The 21,798-nt window shown below is 38.1% G+C and overlaps 1 protein-coding gene across 4 annotated transcripts; it reads left to right on the forward strand.

The window, feature by feature from the left end:
- The first annotated feature begins 879 nt into the window (after positions 1-879).
- On the forward strand, positions 880-20,840 carry eml2 (EMAP like 2). 4 transcript variants are annotated; one of them, XM_026924383.3, is made up of 22 exons: positions 880-1,072; positions 6,074-6,259; positions 7,210-7,336; positions 8,729-8,833; positions 11,677-11,705; positions 12,223-12,352; positions 12,564-12,713; positions 14,938-15,007; positions 15,245-15,355; positions 15,509-15,604; positions 16,031-16,165; positions 16,279-16,378; positions 17,235-17,389; positions 17,978-18,103; positions 18,210-18,341; positions 18,597-18,664; positions 18,833-18,921; positions 19,117-19,214; positions 19,314-19,401; positions 19,495-19,590; positions 19,971-20,101; positions 20,196-20,840. In XM_026924383.3, exons 1-22 carry the CDS (start codon positions 1,003-1,005, stop codon positions 20,319-20,321), a joined length of 2,418 nt encoding a protein of 805 aa, XP_026780184.1. In that variant the 5' UTR covers positions 880-1,002; the 3' UTR covers positions 20,322-20,840. The 4 variants fall into 4 exon arrangements, with proteins under 4 accessions (XP_026780184.1, XP_053095726.1, XP_026780185.1 ...); XM_053239751.1 differs by lacking the exon at positions 880-1,072 and adding an exon at positions 1,216-1,365; XM_026924384.3 differs by lacking the exon at positions 880-1,072 and adding an exon at positions 3,790-3,942.
- Positions 20,841-21,798: the final 958 nt, after the last annotated feature.

Here is a 21,798-nt window from a genome sequence, read left to right on the forward strand (position 1 = left end):
GATCTTATCATCAAAAATAGAATATAGAGATGCATCTATAATATAGAAATGTACAGTAGGCCTACATAATTCAGATTTTATATTGTAATTACAATTGTATTCATGCTAGAGAAAATGGAACAGACATAATCCCTGTTTGTTATGCTGTGAACAAGTCTAACAAGTAAAATCTGTGGCATTCCTGTAAAATCTTGCGAGATTCTTTGTATATTCTGATCTGCTAGTCGCCAGATTACTGAAATCAATAAAAAAAATCTAAATAATGTAGATTACTGCACCATGTTTTATCTCTATATTGTAGCTGACAAATGATTTCTCTCAATGTTCAGGATTTATCACTGTAAAAAAAAAACCCTGCAGTTTCACAGTCATAAATCCTGGTGATTTATCTGACAGAATGCAGGATTATAGCCAGTGGAGTGGTGTATTTTTTAGTAGACAGATCACTGAACACATCTCAAGGTCAAGTAGGCATAAGGATATAGCCAAAGAGATGGCAAGAACCAAACAAGTTTGCGTCCTAAAGAAGATATTTACCGTTACTGTCCTCCTGTTATAGATGAACCATACAGTCTGTGCACATGTTATAAAATTATAAACATGGATTTTTTAATTTAAACGCAACACATGCATAATCTATAACAGCATTATCTACCGGCACAAATATGCTAATGCGTGCCAAACGGCTAAATTATCATGTGTGGTGTAATCCTGCAGATAATTTCACTATATCTATTTCTATCTATATTTAAAGGACATTTTCAGATTAGGAAGCTGGAGGCTGTAACAGGAAGCGCGTGCCTGCGCTCCTTCCGCACGCGCATCCGGGCAGGCGGTGCGGCAGTTGCCATAGCAACGCGGAGCAGGTAGGCGCGAGCGTTGCCAGGGAAGGTGTTGAAGGTTCCCGCGGAAAGTGACAGACGCTGGGATTGGGCTGGGAGATTGTTTACTGTGCGGGAGATATTTGTCGGTGTTTGTTTTTGGGGAGAAGAAGAGAAAGAAATGTCTGAAAGAATAGCTTCGTGTGGCAACCTGTGCGATAAGACCTCTCTTCTTCTTCGGTATTGTAACGGTAAGTTTGGCTTGAGTGTGTGTGCGTGTGTGTGCGTGCGTGTGTGCGCGCGCGCGCATTCATAATGAAGGTGCTCAGCTAGCACTATAGCACGCGCACAGTGACTGTTCTTTGTTATACTGTTTCACTTAGCGTCCTGCATGAGACTGCATTTTCCCCCCTAATGTTTAATCCCTTGATTGGACAAAGCGACATGCACAGGGCGTATAAGCCATTATTTCCTATCTGATATATTTATTAGCTTATACATAGGAAATATGGAGCCATTCGGAATGTGCCTACATGATACAACAGTAGGTAGATTATTTATTAATAGAAATATTTGTTTAAATGACTGCTATTGCGCGTAGGATAAATGCAAATGACATAATCATTATGTACATATTTACATATTATCGCTTTGTGGATATATGGTGGTTGTTGTTGGCCTGCTCAGTTGCTACAACATGAAGGTTTCGATTACTGCTTTAAAATGAAGTGATTATGTGCCTTATATAACAGATGTGTATTTTTTAAAACGGGGATGAGTAATATGAGACAAAATGATGTAACTGCTGTAAGTCAAGAGGTTATCCTATATCTTATGAAACATAATATCTTAAGAGCTGCTTAGCTCTTAGTACCACTCTGTTTTGTTTACACTTTACACAAAATTCCCTTTCCACATCCACATTTCACCTGCACCCTGCACACTTACAGTATACAGTACATGAGCCAGCAAAATGAAATCCTAATTAATCAATAATAAAAAAAAAAAGGTTAGCTCTTGTATTGCTATGTTCAGATTTGATGTAATTGAGAAATATTTGAGTATGATGTTATGCATGTAGAATGTAGCCCTGGAATATTTAGACAACTGAAGCAACTCCTTCATAATATCAACAATGTTCAGTGAATGCATGATTTCAGTTGTTTTCCTTGTAAAGTCACATTCCTGAATCCAGTGTGTGTCCCAAACCAGTCTGGCAATATAAGGAATGAGCAATATGGTAAAATATTGTGTCATAATAACTGAAGACATTTTCATGATACACAAGATGTACTATGATAGTCGAGTTTGTTAACAAAGTGGCTGCAAATCAGTCTCCCACAAAAAAAAAAAAAAAAAAAAAAAAAAAAAAAAAAAAACAATGGCTTGACTGGTATTTTGACTTAACATCTACAAAAATAAATTATTTAATACAAAAAAGCATAAAGGGAAAAAAAAGTTCAAACAATGGATTTTAACACCCAATCATCTGTTTGTTGTTGTGTTATTTGTGACAAAGGAGTAGGTCAGTGTTATAAAAGTACTGAGTAGTAGTCTAGTTATTCTCTCAGAATTTACTCATGGTTACAATATTATAATGTCATACTTCTGAGCTCTAGTAGGTCCGTATCTTTTGTTAGATGTACAAACCACCTGTCCTGGACATGTGCAAACCAAAGTATCATCTACGTATATGGAAATAGATTTTCATTAATTTTTACTCTTGATTCCTACGACTACACTCATTGGCCATTTTATCAGATAGACCTCCAGTATAACCCAACTGTTGCTATGCATGTTTTCTCAGCTCGCCACTACCTTTTCCATCGGGGTGAAAGAAAGGGGTAACCACTGCCCGCTGATCAGATATTATTTGGGAAGGCCCATTCTTAACACAGCAGTGACACTGAAATGGCAGTGGTATAGGTTTATTAGGTGGAGCAGTGCTGCTGGGGATTTTAATCACTACTGGTTGAGAATACTCCATCAAACACAAAAATATGAAACATCCATAAGACCGGTCATCTTGTGGTCAGAAATTGAGAGGATGATAAAGACAAGCTGTGCAAAGAAAAAGATGAGCTACAGTATAGTCTCTAACTGTACAGCTAAAAGGGGCACCAAGCTATGTAGGTATGCAAGAAAGTGGCCAAAGAGTCTAACACATTACTGTATCAGTATCACTGCTGTGCTAAGAGTGGTCCATCACACAAATAATCTTTGATCAGTGGTGGTCCATTTCTACTGATGGGTAGGATTGCTTACAAATTGTGCAGCAGATGGGCTACAGCCATTGATTGCTTATGTATAAAGTGCACATTTTGGTAGGTTACTTTACTAAAATGAACAACAAGTGTAGCTACAAACTGGGTATACCTAATAAATTGGCCACTGCATGTACTTAAAAACGATGACCAGTTTTTAAGTATTTGGTTGCTGTGACAGATGGTTAGGATGAATGACAGATGGATGCTTGGATTAACAGTAAGCCTATAAAGTGAAACTAATGTAATGCAAGCAAGAACATGATGCTTTATATCAGTCAGTTGTTTGCATAATTGGCAAGGAAATATTACATAACAAATCCCCTACATTAATTATATTTCAAACGTAAAATGCTACATCATCCATTCTTTAAATTGAAATGGACAGAAATTAAAAAAGTATTTTAAACAAAAAAAAGTCCCCAAGTATTGATAAACAGAGCCTGTTTTTTTTGGAATCAAAATGTTATGTAGGGATGAAAGCTACTGCTCAGTGCACTTCCTGGCAGTGCCTGGTCACTGCATCATTCAAGTCTGGATCTTTTCCAAGCCTCTCCACTTCAGACAGGAGCAGTTATATAGTCTGCTGCATAGGGGATGGCAGCAAAGAGCAGTATCCTGTTACAAACAGCTTTGCAGAAGGCAGTAAGTGGTTGAAGGAGGGAGGAGGGTGGGCATGTTAGGGCGAGGATCAGGGAAGGTCCAGGCACAGAATCAGCTACTAGAAACAGGAAAGGAGGGAGAAAGAAGCTGCTGCCAAACACCCCCAGATAGCCCATAGAGAAAGCAAGCTAGAGCACTACCGGCTGTACCACTGACTGACTGTCTGACACATTGAGCCCTGACTGGAATGGCAGGTAGGAGGGGACCAGTCACCTTTTAATGAATATTTCAAGAAGCTTGCTCACTGAGCCTTGAGTTTCCTCTTGTTCTATTTTGTTCTCTTGCATTACTCTTTCCTCTTCTCTGACCCTCCCCTACTCTCCATCACATTGTATCCTCTGTCCTGGTGTCCTTGCAGTTGATGCGCTTGCCACATGCTAAAAGTACATTGTAGCTGTGTGCTCTGTGTGTTAGCAGGTGCAGGCACCAAACAGAGGTTTATTAGGTATGCAGGCTGCAGATCATTACATTTTCCTTGCAAACAAGCAAGCCTTGTTTTCTCTCTAAGAATAGAGAGCTTGCTATTGTTTTTTTTTTGCTTTGTTTTAAGAAAACTGCCATAATTGTGAAATGACAATTATACATAACAAATGTTACATTTTGCAGTAACTGATTTCTTATAAATATTATTTGCTTATTGTTTGCATTTTCCTTTCAATCAGTCCCTTGTTTTGTTGGACAAATCAGCTTTGTTGTAATTCTCACTTGCCATTGTTATAGACATCCGACATGCTGCCCACTGCTTCTTGTCTCACATTTGAATAAGTAATCATTATGTTGTTTACATTTGTAGGATAAAATATCCACACATGAAAATGTATCACCCACTTCCCAGTAACATCAATTACAGTCAGGTCCATAAGTATTTGGACAGTGACACAATTTTCATAGTTTTGCCTCTATACACCACCACAAAGGATTTCAAATGTAGCAATCAAGATGTGTTTGAAGTGTAGACTTTCAGCTTTAATTCAACGGGTTTAACAAATTAAATTAAATTTAAATTACATTAATTGTTTAGGAATTACATTTTTACAGAGTCCCTGCATTTTCACAGGATCAGAAGTAATTGGACAATTGACTGATAAGCCGTTTCATGGCTAGGTGTGGCCTGTTATTTCGTGACAAATTAAGGTGATAAATGGTCTGGAGTTAATGTAGCTGTTCATGGGAACTCTCACTATGTGGTCCAAAGAGGTGTCAATGAAAGTGAAGGAGGCCATTATTAGTCTGAAAAAAACAGAACAGACCTATCAGAGAGATAGCAGAAACTTTAGGAGTGGCCAAATCAACAATTTCATAGATTCTTAAAAAGAAGGAAAGAACTGGTGAGCTCAGCAACACCAAAAGGCCTGGAAGACCATGGAAGACAACTAAAGTGGATGAATTCAGAATTCTTTCCTTGGTGAAGAAAAACCCCTTTCCAACATCTTGCCAAGTCAAGAACACTCTTGAGGAGGTAGGCGTATCATTGTCAAAGTCTACAATCAAGAGACGCCTTCAAGAATGAAATAATGAATGAAAATATAATGAAAATGCTTTACCTCAAGATGCAAACCACTGGTAACACTCAAGAACAGAAAGGCTAGATCAGAGTTTACTTAAAAAAAACCCTCTTAAAAAAAAGCCTGATCAGTTCTGATGCAAGATTAAATTGTACCAGAATGATAGGAAGGGAAAAGTATGGAGAAGGAAAGGAAGGGCTCATGATCATGAGTGCCAATGGAACTTGGTCACTGGTGTTTACTGATGATGTGACTGCTGATAGAAGTAGCAAGATGAATTCTATAGCTATACTTTCTGCTCAGATTTAGTCAAATGCTGCAAAACTGATAGGACATCGCTTCACAGTACTGATGGATAATGACGTACCGCGAAAAATGGCCGAGTCATTCACCTGACCTCAACCTAATTGAGCATGCTTTTCAATTACTGCAGTAAAGGCCTGGCAAAGCATCTCAAGGGAGGAAACTCAGCATTTGGTGTGCATATGTCCATGGGTTCCAGACTTCAGGCAGTCAAAGGATTTGCATCAAAAAATAATCCTAATATTTATGAATGTTATTTTGTCCAATTACTTTTGAGCCTGTGAAAATGGAGGGACTATGTAAAAAATGGCTATAATTCCTAAACGGTTAATGCAATATTTTTGTCAACCCCTTTGAATTAAAGCTGAAAGTCTACACTTCAATCACACCTTGATTGCTTCATTTGAAATCCATTGTGGTGGTGTACAGAGGCAAAAGTACAGAAATTGTGTCACTATGCAAATAGTTATGGACCTGACTGTTTATATATTCTCTCTCTCTCTTGTTCTGTCTTTAGATGATAACCTGTCTGCAGGGAGTGGGATGGAGATGGATGACCGTCTGTCTCACCTGGAGCAGAGGGTGCAGCTGCAGGAGGATGAGATCCAGCTGTTGAAGGCCGCTCTTGCTGATGCACTACGCAGACTGGGCTACTGCGAGGAACTCACGCAAGCCAGTAGCAGGAAAGGAGCACCCACCAAAGGTCAGCACTCATCACGACACTTGCTTTTACCTTTACCTGTCTGGGGCACGGTCCTCTCTGCCAGCCAGACACAATGATAGCAATAACCATGTATCTCAGTCCAAAAGGAACGCTTCTTAATTTTTCTGATACTAGTTGCAGGAGTGGAAAATACTTGATTAATTGTACTTCATTACTATATTCAAGCACTATTTTGGGGGTATTTAAACTTTACTTGGGTATTATGGAAATTGAATGCTTGTACTCTTACTGAACTACATTTGCAAGAAAAAAACATACTTTTTACTCCTTACATTTTTATTTAGACCTTCAAAATACTCGTTACAATTCTCAAAGGTCTCATTATTTTCTCATCACAACTGCATGCTATACTGTGTATCAATCAAATGGGCTCCTGCATATGTTTACAATTCAGCATCCAATAAAATTTACCAATGTAGAAAAAACTGTCAAGAATCATGCCAGTTTGTCATCTGCGGTGACCTTCTCATGCTACAAATTATAGTTAGCTCTATAACTAAACATGTGCATCTGACGATGGTTAAGCCACCAGACTGCATTGTCGACTGTTTCAGATAAGTAATAAAAATTACTTTTCACATGAAAACAATGTTATAACCTATAAAGGTTTATATGTTTTAAACATGACATTTTAATAAGTCTCATAAGTTAAAACCATTTACTTTTTACTTTTTAATACTTAAACATTTAAAAGTAGAAACCTTTTAACTGAGTAAGATTTTCACCCTATCTACATTTTCACTCAAGTATAATTTCTCATTACTTTTCCACCCCTGACTAGTTGCCTGTAATGTTTTTCTTAGCATGATTAAGAGCTGTGTTTGTAACCTGCATCTACAACTGTTGTATGTAAAGCAGACCTATATCACCAGGTTTGTTAATTTGCTTATCTTACATGCTTTACCTCTGTTGCTGCTTCCTGGTTGCAGTCCGCCAGATTCTACAAGCCCTTCCATCCAAGCCTTTAGCCAATGGTTATATTGAGCAGAAAAGGATGGGGGGCTACCCATCCTCACCTTCCTCTCCTAAAAAGGAGGTCCTAATGTCTATCAAAAGGTAAAATAATTTTAAAATGTAATGTAATTTGCAGGGCAATATTATTGTTTTTTATAAAAAGAATACTCAGTATCACTTGACAGATACACTACCATCAAAATTTTGGACACACCTGATTAAATCCTTTCTTCAACTGAACTGCAGAGTAAAGCAAATGCAGGACACCAAGTGCTCAGTATACTGTATGTGGAAACTCCTTCAAGATGTCAGAAGGTTTATTGTTTGTAAGGTTTATATTATGAAGCTAGTATAGAGAATGGCAAGAGTTTACAAAGCTGCTGTCAAGGCAAAAGGTGGCTATTTTGAAGAATTTAAAATATAAGATGGCTTCAATGTGTTTATTTATTCGTTCATTCATCATCAGTAACCGTTTTATTCTGGTCAGAGTCGTGTTGATTCTGGAGCCTATTCTGGGAACACTGAGCACAAGGCAGTAATTCACGATGGATGGGACAGCAGTTCACCACAAGGCACCATGCGCGCACACACTCTCACACCCATTCACATCTAAGGGCAATTTTAGTCACCAGTCCACGTACTGGCATGTCTTTGGGAGCCTGGAGGAAACCTGAGAACCCAGAAGAAACCCACGCAGACATGAGGAGAACATGTGAAACTCCACACAGACAGTAACCTGAGCTCGGGATCGAACTGGGTACCCTAGAGCTGTGACGTAGCAACAATGAATGTAAGGGAAAAAGAGGATTCTGTGATTAGGTGTGTCCTAACTTTTGACTGGTATTGTCAAACTGTGTGTTTGCATTGTTACTGAGTATTGATGATTTGTTAGAAATTGGCTGTTTGCATAAATTACTATGATTGATGATGATGATTATTGTTATTATTACTATTATTATTAGTGGTGGTGGTGGAAGTAGTAGTAGTAGTAGTAGTAGTCGTCATCAGCATCATCATTGTTGGTCTTGTGTTGTATGACATCAGTGCAGTGATTTTCAGTATCTCCTAAAGGTGGCAATACTGAGCAATAAAACCTGAATGTGTTGGACAGGCCTGTATGCTTACTCCAACCTGCAGGATCTGTATTTTCTTATTCAAATAAAGCATACAACAGCCTCTCTTTTCAGTCAAAATGATCTATTTAGTACAATTTTAAAAAGTTGTTTCCAGTTCATAATCATCACATCAGATTAAGTCTAAATATGTCAGAACTATCAGATACTATATGACAGCATACATATTTGTATGTTGTGTAATTTTATACAATGTGACTGCAGTGCTTTAACCCCTCCCTCCTCCTTTTTCAATTGTCAGTGTGTTTTCCTTTCTTGCATACTCTTTTCTGCTCTTACAAACCCCAATGAATTATATATGTGCTGTGTATAATACCATGCCAGTGCTTTTGTCTCCCTGTTCTCACTTCTCATCTGTCAGGAAAAGCATGTCCACAGAGCGTCTGTCCACAGCCAGGAAAGAGATGGCAGACACACGCAGCAGAACCACCTCATCCAGCAGCTCTACCTGTGGCAAAAGAGACAGGTAATCAGTCAGCCCATTTCCTGCGGCAAGTAATTTTTGTTTCCTTTTTATTTTTCTTTTCTTATAATAAGAACTATATGCACCCAAGTGCATGCATCCTGTCATTATATGAATTGAAATGTGGGGGCTGTCTTTTTGGAGAGCATATAATGTCAAAAACATCTCTTTGACAATAGCTGTGACAACAAGATTGCATTTGAATGTCAGAAAGGTAGTATCAAAATAGAAGGATTTTTTTTATATCAATGTTAGCAATATATATGCTGTAGCACTGTAATTTTATCATCTCTTTTAACTTTGTTGGCTTTAGTATTATAATACTGACATATCTTCTTACATTTGTCTGTCTTCTCACAAGCTGTTACTAATTACTTGTTTCAAACATGTATCCTGGATACACTGGGGCAAGTTGTTTCGCTAAAACAAGATCAGTTACACTAATTGTTTCTTATTATAATTATGTTTACAGCCATTGTTCTGATTTTATTTTACTTAGTCCCATGGTGGGGAAAAAAGCCATGGTTTGTCTCTTGGTAACATAAACCAGAGGCAGCTGATCAAATTTCACAACGTCTGTATGAGCTAGGCAGCTAAAGAGTTAACTCTCAACAAACCAATATGCCAGGACACCTGCACAATGTTTGAGCAGTCAATAATCCTGCTGGATCATAGGGAAGCTCTGTGCAATTGCTTCTGCCTGGCCAGCGCCCTCTTTGATAGTTACTCCCACCACCACAAAGTTCAGCATAGCACTGCACTAAATTAACAGAGGGTGTGTTTATATGGGAAGGGGTGGTCATTCAGAGGGAGGAAGTGCACTGCTATTGGCTGGATAGAGTCATAGCCCAACAAGGCTTAAGTTGTCTCACACAAGGAACTTGTCTGCTGCCTGTTGGTTTGCACAGTCCTGCTATTCCTCATTATTACTCAAAAGAAAAGTACCATGAAGAAATCCCCCAGGTAAACATTTCTTTCTGTTTTTGACATTTTCAAGGATTTCAACTTTGCATGCTCTCAAAACAAAGATTTTTTCAGATTTAGCAGATACGCCAACCAAGGTGGAGTGTTCTAAATTTGGTACTACCTGTTAACATGGATTAAAGCTGTTGGAATGTTATTTCTAAGTGACTGAAATAGATTGTTAAATGAAGAGAAGCTGTACAAAGTCCACTGAATGTTTGAAAAAGTTACTCTTGCAGACTAATAGTAGCATACGTCTTGCAGTAGCACATTCAAACCTGGGATTTAACTGTTTGCTTTTTCAGTTTGTGTGTGAATAGATGGGAGACTAGATATTAAAAGATCCGCTTCCTCAAATTCACAGTCAGGGAATTGTGAAGCCATTTTTGTTTATCTTCAATCTGGAGCCACATATTCTCTTCGTTTACCATATTACCTCACTCATTCTCTATATAAAACTACAACAGTATGAGCTAAGACATGTTTTTAAGGCATTAAGCAACGTGTATTGTGGCTATGAATGTGATGTGCTCATACCAGTGACTTTTAAACAAAGCTTTTAAACAAAAACCCAGTGTTTTGTTTGTATTTGTAGGTGAATAAAATACTCCTAATGTTCTCATTTTTAGAAAATGTTTTAGAAAATGCAGTGTTGAAGTTTCCACTTTAGTTCTAAAACCTCTGCTTGTGGTTGTAAAGAGACTTGATGATGTAAACACACTTAATTATGTGTGAGTCACTGGGCGAAAACATCTGCATGTTACCATCTGGTATTTGTTTGCTTATTTGTAATGTCAGACGCATGCAGAAAGTTTGTTGCATGCACTGCATGTACAGTTCCCTCAGTGATCTGCTAATATTGCATTCTGTGCAGATTGATCGCCTTCCACCCCCACATATCCACAGGCATTAAGCATATTGACTTCCTCCAACACACCCTTGCTGATAGGATTCTGCCTGAACAAACAAACCTCAAAATGGCTGAATAGAATCCGGCTCACATCTTCTTTTTCAATGTTTTTGTATCAGTGGCTTATTCCTTTTGTTTGATTAAAGTCAGTTTTTCCCCATTTATCTTCTGTTTACTGCAGATCACCTCTGTTGACTTAGGAAGTATATACGTCTCACATTAAGATTGCTTGGGAAGAATACTGGCTTCTGTGCTGCCTGATTTGATTAAAGCCCTGCCTTAATTAAAGGTTTACATGGAGTCCTAGACAAAATTGTGCTGCTTTTAGAAAGGGCTACAGTTCCTGCATTGTAAGACACTGCCAATAGCCACGCTTTACTTCAGCTGCTGATTTCTTAAAAGATATTCAACATTTGTTAACTTATCGTTTTATACTATATACTTTGGAGGTCTTCTAAAAATGAAAACAGTGGCCCCAAGTTCTTTTCCTGAGTGCTGCTGTGTCACTATGTCCTATTGATTTCGATGTTAGCTGGCAGAAGCAGCCTGGCAATCAAACTAGCATTTAACTGCATTTTTACTGACAAGAGGGAACAGACACTGGGACATTGCTTGCAAAGACAACTTCCTCTACACACACGAACACACAGACACACACATGCACAATCACAAAGAAAGAAAGAAAGAAAGAAAGAAAGAAAAAGAAACAAAAACTTTGAACATTAATAATAATGTGGGCTGTAAGTATAGATGTATGTATATTTTCTTTGTGTGTAATCAGCTGCTCACCACATCAGTGCATTAGTGAACACAAATGGCTTAACAATGAGGGATGAGACTAATAAAATATTTAAGCTCTGCTGTTAAACACTCAAATTATAATGATATTTGATGAAGGTAAAAAGTTGAATATGCATTAAAATATGATTCATGATGTATAGATAGCTAAATATTTGTTTTTGTTGTATTTCAGTAAATCCAAAGAGTGCACCCTCAACGCTGGTAAGTCTACACCCAGTAGGTGTTTGATTCCACTTTGATGCTGTACACTAGAGGTTGTCAGACAAGTTCTAACCTGTTCTCTTTCATATATTGACACTGCTCTGTAAACTGATACACAAATAATAATACTATCAGATGCAGGTGCTTAACTAGCAGACTCAGCAAAAATAAACTTGGACAATAATGAAGAAGCCATCTAGACCTGTTTTTATGTTTTATTTTAGGACTCAGTGAAGGTGTAAAAAAAAAAACAAAAAAACAATGATATGATGTTCAGTCAGCAGAGTAATAAAAAGGCTCATGATAGATGACCTGTAATTAGATGTAGATATAATGAGATGTAATTAGCCAATTACAATAAATTCTAACATGAAAATGCCACCAGAAATATTTTTATATATTAAGGCCTACAGCAGTGGTTTGACATAAACATACATAAGTGATTAAAGGGGTAAAAAAAAACTGTTAATCTGTTCACTTGAGCACTTTGCTGTTCACTTTGCCCTCTATTGAACAGAGGATGGGTACGTGAGAATGTTCCTGCGTGGTCGGCCAGTTACCATGCACATTCCTGACCAGTTGAGAGAGAGCTACAGCCTTGACCAAAAGGTGGCACTGACAGACCGCAAGCTTAAACTTCAGTGGGTGTATCCTTGATGTGTGACTCATTACTTGTTGCATATTATTATGCTGCCAAATGTGCATAATGTACCATATTCTGCAATACATTTTTTTTATTTAAAGGTATTTTCAGCCTATTATCTCATCCTTTATTATGTTCTTCAAATTGGCTACACTGATTAAACATAATTTCCTATAGTGCACTTTTCATTTATGTTTCTTAACACAGTCTGTCAGTTATGGCTACAGGGGCAGAGACTGTCGCTCTAACCTCTACTTGTTGCCCACGGGAGAGATTGTCTACTTCAATGCTTCCGTTGTCGTGCTGTATAATGTGGAGGAGCAGCAGCAGAGACACTACCTGGGCCACAACGATGATGTAAAATGGTAAATATCTACAGTGGATACAAAAAGTCTACACACCCCTGTTAAAATGGCAGCTATTTATAATGAAAAAAATTAAACCGAGATAATTCATGTCAGAACTTTTTCCACCCTCAGTGTGAAATTACAATGTATAAAAATTAAGTGAAAAACAACTAGAAACATTTTATGGAAAAATAGGAAAAATAAAAAAAGGTACAATAACCTGGTTGCATAAGTGTGCACACCCTTTTATAATTGGGGATGTGGCTGTGTTCAGAATGAATCACATTCGATCTCATGTTCAAAAGTAATTATCATACAGCTGTCATCAATGAAATGATTCTGATTAACCCCAAATAAAGACCAGCTGTTTCTGTAGGGTTTTCTTGACATCATCTTGGTTTCATCTGGCTGCTGAAGCCATGGTCTGCAAAGAGCTTACAAAGCATGTACGGTATCTCACTTGTCGAAAGATAGCAATGAGGAGAGGGGTATAAAAGAATTTTCAAAACATGTACCATGGAACACCATGAAGGCCATCATCAACAAGTTAAGAAAATGGGCACACAGTCACATCACCAAGAACAGGACGTCCCTCCAAAATTTACAAAAGGACAAGACAAAGACCTACCAGGGAGTCTGCCAAGAGACCTATGGCAACATTAAAGGAGCTGCAGGAATATCTGACAAGTACTGATTACTCTCTGCATGTGACAACAGTATTCTATCAGTATTCTGGGCTATTGGGTAGTGTGGCCTTTCTCGCAAAAAACATCCAAGCCCAACTAAATCATCTCAAAACATGTGGCAGAATTCCAAAAGTACAGAAGTATAATAATTTAATAAGTCCAAATGATATGTTGCACCAAAAGTTGCACATCATCAAAAGACAACCATACCCACAGTGAAACAGCAGCATTATGCTTTAGGGCTGCTTTTCTTCAGCCAGAACTGGGGCTTTTATCAAAGTGGAGGGAATCATGAATAGCTACAAATACCAGTCAATTTTATTGCAAAACCTTCAGGTGTCTGCTAGAAAGCTGAAGATGAAAAGGAATTTCACCTTTCAGCATGACAGTGACCCAAACCATACATCCAGATCAACAAAAGAATGGCTTAATCAAAAGAAGATCAATATTTTTGAATGACCTAGCCAGAGCCCACACCTGAATCCAGCTAAAAATCTGTGGGCTGACCTGAAGCAAGCTGTGCACAGGAGATGCCCTCACAGTTTGACAGATCTAGAATGTTTTTGCAGGAAAGAGTGGGGGAAATATTGGCAAGTCAAGATGTGCCATGCTGATAGACTCTTATCCAAAAAGACTGAGTGGTGTAATAAAATTAAAAGGTACTTTAAGGGTGTGCATACTTATGCATCTAGCTTATTGTGAGTTTTTTGTTTTTCTTTTTCCCTATAAAAGTATCTGATTGCTTTTCACTTTATTTGTATACTTTGCAATTGTACATTAAAGGTGGGAAAAGATCTGACATGATTTATCTTAGTGTCATTCTTTTTCTTCACAAAAACCTGCCATTTTAACAAGCGTGTGTGGATTTTTTTATATCCATTGTACAATATATGCAGAGACTGGCCTTCATTGTACCAACGGATACACTAAATATGTTCGATCACGGAACGGTTTTGTCAGTAAACCGTTATCTGTTACCAAATGAATCCACCTTCCGTAGCCAATACAAATTAACTGCTGCTGTTATCATTGAGAATGCTTATATCTTGATCAAAATTGTAGATAATCTAAGCTCCACTTTTTAATCGACTTTTAACCACGTACATAGAGGAAGGAAGTGAAAATGGCTTCTGATACAATTTGCATCCAAATGAGCTCAGGCCATTTTTCCCTTTTACTCATGACATCCTTCAGTAGGCTCCTATCTGTCAGATAAGTTAAATCAAGCAATATCAATACTGTATTCAAATAGGCTTACACTGAACCTATGACTTATATAATAAATACTATGTCAGTTGTCCCTAGCAAAGTTGATAGCATTATTTAATGCAAATCAGGCAGATAACTTGCTACATTTTTGTAGTTTAGATGTTAAAAATTGTACACATTTTAAAGTATATTATAGATATCTCCCACTATTTTATATCCTCAAGCATTGTTTGTTAGTGGGTTTGTCTAAAAGTTGAATGCTACAGTTCATGCTTGCATCCTCCTGGAGATGGAGCTATATATATATTAACTGCCTGTCTGTGACCAATTCAATGTTCTCTTTGTAGCATGGCCATCCATCCTGACATGGTCACCATAGCAACGGGACAAGTTGCTGGAACATCCAAAGATGGCAAAGTAAGACTTGGGTTTGTCTTTTTTCTCTATTCTTTTCTTTTTTGCAGAATTGTGGTGAGTGGGCTCAGTGAGGGAAATGTTTTTATACTTATTAAAGAAAAAATAACATTTTAAAGCACGTTTAAATAAATTACACATTGATGCTTAATTCAAATCTGAATAGAACTCGTGTCTAAATGGAAATGCATTTAGGTATGTGCAGGCCCCTAACTAATTTTTCTTACTTTCCCTGATAAGCTGTTAGCTCCTCATGTTCGTGTCTGGGACTCTGTTAGTCTGAACACACTACATGTGATCGGGTCTGGTATATTTGACCGTGCTGTCACCTGTGTGGCCTTCTCCAAATCGGTATGTTGAATTTACAGGATTTTTTTTCCCAGCTGTAAATGTTTGTTTTAAATGACTTGAGTCATACATGGAAAGGTGTACTAACAGAATGTGATAAGTAATTTGTTTATAAGTGCAAATGTGAATAAATGATGTATCTCTCTACATCCCCAGAATGGTGGTGCCTATCTGTGTGCAGTTGATGATGCAAATGACCACATCCTATCTGTGTGGGACTGGCAGAAAGAAAAGCAAATTGCTGATGTGAAGGTGAGATAAGGATGATAAACTACAAAACAGGGAGACCAATAAACTCCTGCGTATTTAAAAATTAAAATACTGCAGGTTTGATGATATGAAATAAAAATGGGAGCACGTGAGTGGTATTAAGTTGGCATAACTGAGAAATAATAAATGGAATAATAATAAATGTAAAGTGGGGCTATTTTCCTGCACTAGGGGCTGTGGTTTGTAGTGATCATGGAGTGCCAAATGAGCCTTCATGTCATGCTCATTTGAGTAGAAACCCGTGTATTTATGTCTCTTTGGCCTGTTTATCTATGCAAGCTAAATCTGATTTGAATTATGAGACTGCATTTAGAAGTGGACCGGAAATGCCATTTAAAATGATCTGTCTCCTGATTGGAAGATCAAGAATTGACACAGTGTATCTGATGTTTGCTCTTCATGGTGCAGTGCTCAAATGATTCAGTGCTGGGAGCAGTCTTCCACCCCATGGAGGCCAACCTGATTGTCACCTGTGGGAAATCCCATATTAATTTTTGGACTATAGAGGGAAACACTCTAACTAAGCGCCAGGGACTGTTTGAGGTTTGTGAACTTCCCCATATTAATATTATTATTATTATGGCTTCCTATCCTGTGTATGTTACATCTGTTTTTAAGGAATATCCATAAATTCATTTATTAATGTATTTTTTCAGAAACACGAGAAACCCAAGTATGTCCTGTGTGTCACCTTTGCTGAAAATGGAGACGCAATAACAGGGGACTCCAGTGGAAACATCTATATTTGGGCTAAAGGTTGGGAAACCCTTTCTGCATGCCAAAGGAATTACTAACTGAAACCCTAACCTTAGTTACTTTTTTAAATAAATTTGTACACATTTTAGAAGAGTAATGCACATCCTGCAAAATGCTAGGTGAAAAGACAAATACAGAGTATTTTCGATATTATACAGTATTATTGAGAGAAACATCAAAGTAAATACTGGGGGTGAATAATGAAACCTTAATCATCAAACAATGCAAACGGACATTCAGCATTAAAGTTTAATACATAATAGTCACTGCAAATGGGTCATTGAAGTTCAAAATAAACAGGCGGGATAGAACAAACCTACGTCTTGGATGTCTCCTTTGGGCTGCAGGTACCAAAAGGCAGGGATGTGAAGAGGCACAGGCTAAGATGTGTGCTTCCTTAGATCCTCTCATAACATTTGTTGTAATTTTAGGCGATGTTCATGATGACCCACGTCCTTCTGAGGTGCTCTGCAGTTTGATACTGTATAGTAGTCATAGTAGACTGTAATGATAGTGGTGAAACTGGACACTTGATGATTAAAAAAAGTCTTCAACTGTTAAGGTGAAGCTATGTGTAGTGTAGCCTCAGATTCCTGTTCTTGGCTGACAGGAGAGGAAAGAGTATGTCCCTAGATAATAAAGTCAGTGACCCTCTCAGTGGCTATTTTTTCCCACACCATTTAGGAAGCAAGCTTCTCTGTATGTTGGATCATGTTCATGAAAGAGAATGGCCACGAAGTATTTCAGTTTATGCAAAAACAGGACTGTAGGCAAATCATATTTGAATAACAAATGGTATTGGGGGAGAACATGCTTCTTCATGATCTTTCATTTGATGGTGGATTTTGATGAACAGGTGGTAATAGAATCAGCCAGGTGGTGGCAGGAGCCCATGAAGGTGGGATCTTCTCCCTATGTGTGCTGAAGGACGGCACACTGGTGTCTGGAGGAGGGAAGGATCGTAAGGTGGTGCTGTGGGATCATGAATACCACAAACAGAATGAGATGGTGGTAAGGCAACCTTAATGTGTATAGTTTATATCCAAAAGCCTCTTTTATACCCTAGAAACCTATAACCTAGTTTAGTTTAAATAATTGTAGCCGTAGTCTTAAAAGAGTCAAAAAGGCAAAGGCAAACACCCAAATGTACTCCAGATATTATTCTACATATCTGTTGTTCATTTATAATAAACAATTCAAAATTTTGGGGAAAAAACCTTAAAGTAGCTGGAGAAGTAGTTAGTTGAGTATGATTTATTTTGCAGAGTGCTATTATTGATATTGTGTTTTTGGTGTATCATCATTGCGTATAAGGTATTACACTACATTTGAAGTAACAATGAAAGTCTTATAATTAAACTTGAGAATACATGCAAAAACTTTGATATATTTTTTTTTAATTCTTTCTTTTCATCCACAAGATTTCCTTTTCATCTTTGTTTTTTTCCTTCACAATATTTTAGATTCCATACTTTTTCATGGACATGCATTCCATAATATTTCCAAAAAAAATACACCTGGTGTATGGTGGACATTCTTGGGTTAGATATTAAACTCATAAAAGACAGCAAAAGATGATATTTTTGTGCTTTTATGCAGGTCCCTGAGGCTTTTGGGCCTGTTCGCACCTTGGCTGAGGGAAAACAAGAGGAATTATTTGTGGGAACCACCAGAAATGCCATCCTGCAAGGCTCCTTCTCTGGTGCTCTCATACCCATCGTTCAGGTTCAGTTGAAATAAATAATACAATAGCAAATATTCTAATAATTGAGAAACATAGCGTTATCCTTCCCCATACACTGTTTTCTGTCTCCTAATGCTTGCCTTCCAGGGTCACACAGATGAGTTGTGGGGACTGGACGTGCACCCCAGCACTGAGCAGTTTGTGACATGCGGTCAAGACAAGCAGGTCCACCTGTGGGATGTTACCTCCCACCAACCTCTGTGGAGCAAGACCATTGAGGTTTTCATTTGTTTTATTCTTATGCAAATAAATATCACTGTGATCCACTGAATATATTTACAGTACATCTACGTTTTAGAGTAGATCTGTATTTGCTGGGCAAAAGAACTACTACAGTGTTTGTGCATATCTGTTTGAAAAGATATGACTCCTACTGGACCACCACCATGTGTTATCATCGTATGAAGCGTATTTTCTCTGCAGCTGTTCCCTGCTATATTTATCATCTCTTTGTTGATGTCCCCTGACCTCCAGGACCCTGGCCGTTCTGCTGGCTTTCACCCGAGCGGCACTGTGCTTGCTGTGGGCACCATGACTGGAAGGTATGACTGCACATGAGGGTTTCATCATGCAGTCAAAACAAGTACAATCATGAAGGGTTTCTTTGGGGGGAAAAAAGTTAAACATATTTACTAATATTTTATAAAATTAAAAAAAAAAATCTGGACAAAATGGTCAGCATGAACTTTGTATCTTTGTTCATGCTGTAGGTGGTTGGTTCTGGACACTGAAACCAGGGATCTTATTTCTATGCACACAGATGGGAATGAAATCATCTCCATTGTCAAGTACTCTCCAGGTCTGTAAAGTTTAAATTATTTAGTTATTATTTAACCCACACAACAATGAGCCCTTAATAAATTATATGCATTGTGCATTGAATTAAAACAAAGCAATGAAGCACAGACCTCATTTTGCATTTACACTAATATACAAAAGAATATCTTCAGGGTGAGGTATGTTCCGTGTTCAAAATAAAGATTCTCTCTCATAGATGGAGCATACCTAGCTGTGGGATCTCACGATAACTTTGTTTACATCTATGCTGTGACTGAGAATGGAAGAAAGTATAGTCGAGTTAGCAAATGCACCGTGAGTCATTTTTTGAGTCTTATTGGAACAGATCAGCATGATCAGAATGTTAATGGCATTGTCCCACCTGTACTCACTACTATATGTCTCTCCACTCAGGGGCATTCCAGCTTTGTTACTCATCTAGACTGGTCCACCAACAGCCAGTATATTGTCACAAACTCAGGAGATTATGAGATTTTGTACTGTGAGTTGCTCTGTCAATCTGTGGTCTTCATACAGTTATACTTAATGTAGATTACATTTGATTTTTTTAATCTTAATAATCTCTCTTTAAAAGGGGAGGCTTCCAGTGGGAAACATATTACAAGCGCAGAGGTAGTACGCAACCTGGAATGGGCCACTTCGACTTGTGTGCTCGGTTTCAGTGTGTTTGGTGAGTCATATCACTCAACAATAAGGAGTTATGATCCTCTCAAATCAGTGGTTTCTCACATTTTTGGAAAACAATAATTTGGAAACTAGTAACTAAAACTCATTTTCACAGTGGTGTGAGATTTGCTGTATTTGAAGAAATTGATTGCATGGTAACTGGGGGTGGTGGAATGGCAGTTGGCCACTTTCCTGTTCTTGTCTGGAGTCTTTTCCAGAAAATTGTTTAGAAGTCACCCTGTGAAACTATCTTAAGTAATCTACAGCATGTCATAAATGTGCAATAGTCAGATTTAGGCTTTGTTAGGCCTCTTTTATTTAAAGAAGACCATGTAAGACCCTTCCTGTGTCATGAAAACATTTTTCTCTGTCTCATGTTGCTAGGCATCTGGCCAGACGGTGCTGATGGCACAGACATCAATGCTGTTTGCAGGTCAAATAACCGTGGTGTCCTGGCCTCAGGCGATGATTTCGGCAAAGTGCGTTTGTTCTCTAACCCCTGTTCTCAGCCAAGGGTAAGCTTCCTGCACTCATCTGTGCAAACACATTAACACGTGCTGTAGAAATGTAATTCAGTTTGTAAAATTTGCTTTCTTCCCATGCTTTCAGGCACCTAGTCATGTATATGGCGGGCACAGCAGCCACGTGACCAATGTTGCCTTTCTCCATGATGACAGCCAGCTCATCTCTACTGGAGGGAAAGATACCAGCATTCTTCAGTGGGCACTTGTCTAATTATGCCTGTGCAACCCTGCTGCTTATTTACTGTAGCCTCCTGCCCACTAGAGGGCAGCACTGCTGTGCCTACCCTGCATCCATACTGTCCTGTCAGTCTGTAGTCTACTGAACCTATGTGTGTGTAATGTGAGTCACCTTAAGTGCTGGTCTGGGTCTGGGACCAGGTGTTTTCTAAGCAACTACTTAAACAGGTAAAACTGGGGAGAATAATCCAGGATCAGTAATTGCTAGCAGCCCTTGACCTAAACTGTATTGGGCACCATGCTAATGCATGACTGAAGTGAGCTGTAGTGAAGCAGAAGAGGCATGCCCTAACTATTCAGCCATATATAAGCCTAGTAAGAAAGATTTGACCTCTTATATAAATATTGTATATTATGCAGTCAATGAGTGGACATGTGATTTGGAAACTACATGGTGATCTGTGGCAGTTAGTATTTCATATTTATCTAGGAGTGGACCTAAGATGTGCTTTGCCTTCATTTTGTTAATAAAGTTTTTACTCTACTCACATTACATCACTTCTCTTCAAAAGTGACTGGTACTTTTTTTTTTTTTGTAATTATCCTTCAATTATTCAACTTTGTATTGTTGTTAGTATAAACATTTTCAGGGATTTGAAGAGAGTGTGTAGGTGTAGTTTCCTCTATTGAAACAGATGTATGGAAAACCTATTTCATATGCAAAAAACGGTTTCAATAAAAATTTATGGCACAGTACGCAAGGCACACTCTTTACATCCATAAACTAAGGCGATAATCTCTCATTGTGTTATCTGTGTGACTTGGGATTGGCCCACTTCTCCAGGAGTATTGAGCAACATCTTTTATATTTACAGACAACACATAAAGGCAGCCAGAATCATCATAAGGTAAGTCTGAACAACAAACATCCACCCTCAAATTTTCCAGTAAAATTTCCTTTCCTCCTGTTTTCATATGGGTGCTCAAAATATTGTCTAAACAGGTGTGTATATAGTGCTGGATCTTACAATAGCACACCGTATTATTTACACATTTTTGCATTTGCCACTCCAATCTTATCAGTTATGTTCAGGTAAGTGGGAGACTTGCAAAGTCTTCAGAATTCCAATTTAACAAAGTAGAAAGTTTGAAACCTGTGAACATCTTACTTTCTCTTGTTCCTTCACCTACACTTCATATTAAGTGGCACAGGCATGAAGTGCCATCAAGATATGCCAAGGTCAAAAAAGTGTTGACCTTGGCAGTGTGTGTGCTCCAATTACATTCAAACTAGTTCAAAAGCATAAGTGGCACAAAATGTTGTTATTGCAACAGGGGACAGAGGCAAAATTTCATCAGATTACTTAATGGCTATTTTCGTGAGCTACTACTATTGCCAAAGTATATTATGCATAATGTATAGGTCATTCTTAGAACTCACAGGCATCTTCACTGTATAATATAGGCCACAGCAGTCATATAGTACAAGAAACAATCTATACTAAGCGCTA

Source organism: Pangasianodon hypophthalmus, chromosome 14 (assembly GCF_027358585.1).
Source record: "Pangasianodon hypophthalmus isolate fPanHyp1 chromosome 14, fPanHyp1.pri, whole genome shotgun sequence".
Lineage (NCBI taxonomy): Eukaryota > Metazoa > Chordata > Actinopteri > Siluriformes > Pangasiidae > Pangasianodon > Pangasianodon hypophthalmus.

Coding starts and splice junctions, on each gene's coding strand:
- eml2 (XM_026924383.3), top strand. CDS start 1,003: ATGTCTGAAAGAATAGCTTCGTGTGGCAACCTGTGCGATAAGACCTCT. Junction 7,337..8,728: donor GTCCTAATGTCTATCAAAAG/GTAAAATAATTT, acceptor CTCATCTGTCAG/GAAAAGCATGTCCACAGAGC. Junction 18,922..19,116: donor CATTGTCAAGTACTCTCCAG/GTCTGTAAAGTT, acceptor TCTCTCTCATAG/ATGGAGCATACCTAGCTGTG.